A 5,000-nucleotide genomic window follows, 5' to 3' on the forward strand; every position below is an offset into this window, starting at 1 on the left:
GACCCCCCACACACTGGACTCCATCTTCTTGAAGCCACCTGAGTTTTTCAATTGTCTCTATTAAAGAGACATAATTTGCTCAAGGATGTTTGCACCCATTGCTACTGCGCATTTTTCTGCGCGTCTCACGCACACGTCATGCATCGCAGACCACGAAGGTAAACACGATGCTAAAGGCGCAAACGTTTTCCACAAGAATATGGAACGTAAAAGCGTGTGGCATCAAGGGATAGCTGTGGAACCAGGTCTTCTCGGAAATGTCACGCAATGACGTGACAGTGCGAATATACCATCGCTTTGAGAACTTTGCAGCGATTTTACTCTCTTGAATGCTCGGTCACCCCTATTTTTCTTTCCGTGAATCATTTCCTTTTCTGATTTTGTCCATTTAACTAAAAACAAAAAAAATCAGTGCGTGAGAAGTTACAAATATTTTGCCTTTTATGCTCTTGGGCGACCGAAGTTTTCTTTCTTAGACTAATATGTATCGGTTTTCAAGGTCTATTTCACCTCAGAAAAAGACATCAGCTGCAAAGGTTAATTTAGTTATAATATTAGTTATGTCGAATTGAGTATGTTTACCTGATCTAAATTTCACTAATGTAGCTTTTTTATTGCTGACAGTTGTAAGCTAAGATCGTCTTAAAGTAACGCTATCTTCTAAAGGTGCACCTCATGATCTCGAAAACGAGCACAGTGGCCCCCCATTTTTTTTGCCTTTTTGGCAAAAGTAGATCAGTTTTAAAAAAATCTGTACGTGGGAAGATTTTGGGCGCAAACATCCTTAAATTGTTGAGATAAGTGTGATGATCATGCCTCACGTTTTGGACCCCATTCTCCCAGCTGTATTAGTAAGCACCACCAATAGGAAACTATCTAGAGGTGTGCAGGACGTATGCGCAATAACAATAATAATTATTGTAGCAGGCACCGTCCTTAATATCAAATAAAGTATGTATGTATGAAGTTATTATAATAATAATCATGAAGAGTTGGTTGGAGGGGCAGGTCAGGGCAATAACCCATGTGACCACACACTGGACCCCATTCCATCCTGTTATTGCTTAAATTGTTGAGATAAGTGCGGTGATGGTTTCTCACTTTTGGATCCTATTCTCCCAGCTGTCTGTGAGAAAAACATTTTTCGCTTTGTTTGTTCCTCAGCCAGTGGAAGAAACTCGATCCAAGTAAGATGGTGAATTTTGGAATTCATTCTGGGGGACATTGCTAGGAGGCTAGTGCTCTCATTGTGCCAACCTTTCTCTGCCCCTGGATGCACCAGCCGATGAGCTAAACCCTCCTCCCTGATTATAATGATTACCATTAATTTTATTGGATAACTATGAAGGCATTCAAACCCCCCAATTTTTTTTTCTTATCTTGATTGTTTTCCATTGTCTTTTAAGGGCACAACAGTGCAAAACTTGGAGTGGTCTGCCTTTTTCATCTTAGATAACGTTTTCATTTTAGATGTGAAATATCCCAAGGTAGCGAGCTGGGATTCCTTCTTCCAGAGTTGTGTGTCAAGAGTACTATTGACATTAGTAGGATCACCTCCAAGCTCAAGCCCTGTTAATAAACAAGATCCTAACATTTCAGTGGATACTGTTCCTGTTTCACATAAACCAAACAGCAAACCTGATCTTCTGACCTCACTTGCTAATGGTAATTAGATTTTGATTTCTAATACTACATGTATTATTAGCATTAAGCTTTGGGAGCAAGTGCCAATCTTGTATCATACCATGGAGTCAATCCTGAGTGCTTAGAGAATTCTGACCTCTCGCTAGGGGCACTCGATTGCCCAGTGGTTGAAAGAGAATTGGGTCAGATTTCCCCTTGCGGCACACATGCTACGCGTTAGTGGTGACGCCGGAGAGAGGTGTCTTTTCTTTGGAATGGTCCTTGCGCTGTGGAATTTGTTGGTCATTGTTACCCTTTGTTAATAATTAACAACTACCGGTATTCACCAAAGTGCTAATGGCTAGTGGTGGATATTTACCGAGCTGTGAGATAATATAGTACAAAAATATGATTTTAACTCATTTATTCCTGAAAACATTACAACATTGGCTGCGACCTCATAGCTTGACCAAGCAGTGTTAAATTAATTTTACCTCAATCTATTGACTCCTGAACCATCCCCCATTGACTAGTAAATTCTTTAAGACAGAGTAATGTCTATTAATTTAGTCTCACTCCAAGTAGTCAATAATTGGTTAATCAACTTTTTGATAAAACCAAATTTTCATGATCAGTAATTTAGATTGTACATATTTGTGTGATTTTCTTACAGGTGATGTTGCTGAAAAAACCTGGGAAGTCATTCCTGACTTCCTCACCTTGACTTCTTGTAAATCAAGTATGGCAAATTTGTTACCTTTTGAACTTTTTATAGGAAAGGCGAAGTTGAAGTGAAAAAATAAAACCTCTGAAAACATATTATGTTTTCAGAGGTTTTATGAAAGTTAATGGTCTCCAAGAAATTGATAATTATCCACCTTTCGGCATGTCATCATTCATCTAAAGTTGTGTAGCATCATCTATTAAGTATTAATTCTAATTAATTTTAATGTTCTGTCAAGTAAGTAATGTTGAATGACAGCTCCGCAAATCATCATTAAGTTTTTTTATCTGTCAGTTACTTCAAGTTTTTGGCAATTTTATCAGGAGCGTGAAAATGTCAATTTTCTAATCCATACTGCCTTAACCTATTTACAGAGCTAGAGAAAATTGGTAAAGGTTCTGACCACCTGAGGATTATCAATTTTTCAGAGCGTTCAGTAGGGTGAGTTAACTCATTTTGTTCAATTTCTAAGAGTGGTTGCTTAAGTCTATTGATATGGACAATGAATAAAAGACACTTTTTGTGAGATCAGGGCCCATTTTGTTCCAAACCCAATTAAAACTACTCTTTATTTAAATAATAATTATAAATCGTGATTTTAATTTTGCCTGTCCACAAGGTGTCAAAATTTAATGGTGAAGGGAAGCTAAAACTGCAATAGAAGTTTCCAATAATTCAGGGTTAACTGAATTAGGCTTTGAGCAACTAGACTTACACTATACAAAGTACTGTACTGTAGAAAGGGATGTTAAGTTTAACAGTTATTTGCAGAAGGTGAGGTGAATAAAAACTGAGACGAATTCGAGAATGAAAAAAGAAAATTGGGAGTAACCATGCATTTTTGAGAGATGATTAAGCTTCAATTTTAGAAAGAACACTATACATTTGCTTTGGTATTTTAAAGCTTGTTACAAATATAATCCATGAATTACTGGTATCTCTGAAACATGCATGGTTATCCCCAATTTCCTTTTTGGATTTCAATAACACTTGTTCAGATCTACATTTCCTGTATAATCATAAACCGCAGCAAAAATACCTTTGAATTAGTAGGCACCGTCCTTAAAAACAATTAATTTTTTCGTCGGCCACCTCAAGAAAATGACTTGCGGCCATTACCATCTCACATCTAATGCACGCTCATGAATTAATTGTTAAGTACCAAGTGCACTTTGAGGTTCCTGGAATTGTTCGTAACAAAACTTACAGCTAAGACTACATTATTTCTCATGTTTTGCAGATTTGAATTTACTTGGCCTGCACATTCTATTGTCATTACTCCGGAAAGGGGAGAAATTCCAGCAAGGTAATCATCTCCACCACCACCATCATCTTCTTTATCAACTAGTTGTTTATTTTCGTGTTGCATCTCAATAATTTTCATGGGACTGTGTTTATGCGCAACCCTCTGACCCACTTGGAATAGAGTATTTCTTTGAAGGCAGGAATCATTTATAAGCCTTAGGTGTAATCTGGTACAAGTGAATTTGAAAGCGTGGCCTTGTTACATGTAGAAATTCAATCTATGCCTGTAGTGATGTCAACTTGGTGAGGATCAAGTGTACCCCAAACACACAGTGAAGTGCAAGTTCTGGATGAGACAATGCAGAATACCAGGAAAAAAATTGTTCTGTAGGTTATCTAACCTAGATGTAGAAAGTAAACCAAACAAAACTTGTAGGCTGCTTGTGCACTTTGCACATACACTGTATCTTTAATAAAGTTGTCTAAAGGCCACTGATCTTCTTTGTTTTATTTCTTAGGAGTCAAGCAAGGGTGTTGGTCAGTGCAAAGCCCAACTCCTCTAATGCCTTCACACATCTTCCTTGGGCAGGCACCATCTACTTAAAATGTGATGGCATCCAACAGGTGTTGTCTCTGGCAGAAATTAATTTAAAAACAAATTACAGTTACGTTCTTTATTTATCCTTTTGTTCTGCCCACTAGCAATAGATTGAACAGAAAGAGATACCGGTAGTTGCAAATTGTATCATGTGATTTTAACCTTTGTGTATTCATTACACTTAAGATGTGCTGAGACAAAAAGGGGTGGTGTTATTTTTCCTCGGCTAACAATGAGTTAGTTATTGGACAACGTGGAAGACCCAAGCAGGAATACAAAAAGGAATGTCTGAACACAGGTCGCCCACACTCAAGGTTAGACCAGGACAAGAGCGGTGTTGTGTTGCAACCCGCTCAATATACAATCATGTAATTATGAGGATTTGTTTGGGAAACCTTGACCGACTTGCATTAAACAGAAGAAATTACAAGTATTTCACAATAAAATCAACATACCCTGCCGCAATCTTGTATCAATTTATATCTGCCCACTTCTTAAGCCCATCTGATGTGATTTAGATGAGTTATCGTTCTGCGGGTTTTTTTTAGTAGTGGAAACACAGAGAACAATAACTTGCAAAAATCGCATCAGATGGGCTTAAGAAGAGGGCAGACAAGAATTGATACAAGACTGCAGCAGGGTATGTTGATTTTATTGTGAAATACTGGTAATTTCTTCTGTTTAACGCAAGTCGGTTGGTTTCCCATACAAATCCTCATAATTATGTTGAGCCAGTCATAACACAATCAACACCGCTCTTGTCATGGTCTAGCATTGAGCTTGGGCAGCTTGTGGTCTGAGTGCATTTGC

At 37.9% G+C, this 5,000-nt stretch overlaps 1 protein-coding gene across 3 annotated transcripts in view; it reads left to right on the forward strand.

Annotated features, from left to right (window-relative positions):
* LOC138021628 (centrosomal protein of 192 kDa-like) overlaps nt 1-5,000 on the forward strand; it is a 75,824-nt gene that overhangs the window by 60,906 nt on the left and 9,918 nt on the right. For 2 of the 3 annotated variants that reach the window (XM_068868552.1, XM_068868553.1), the window contains exons 39-43: nt 1,471-1,665; nt 2,297-2,362; nt 2,722-2,788; nt 3,588-3,653; nt 4,111-4,216. In XM_068868552.1, coding sequence (XP_068724653.1) covers nt 1,471-1,665; nt 2,297-2,362; nt 2,722-2,788; nt 3,588-3,653; nt 4,111-4,216 — 500 coding nt within the window. Of the gene's footprint in view, nt 1-1,470; nt 1,666-2,296; nt 2,363-2,721; nt 2,789-3,587; nt 3,654-4,110; nt 4,257-5,000 lie in introns of all 3 variants that reach the window. The other variant, XR_011126413.1, reaches the window with a different exon arrangement.

The sequence above is a fragment of the Montipora capricornis genome, chromosome 10 (assembly GCF_036669925.1).
Source record: "Montipora capricornis isolate CH-2021 chromosome 10, ASM3666992v2, whole genome shotgun sequence".
Classification (NCBI taxonomy): Eukaryota; Metazoa; Cnidaria; class Anthozoa; order Scleractinia; family Acroporidae; genus Montipora; species Montipora capricornis.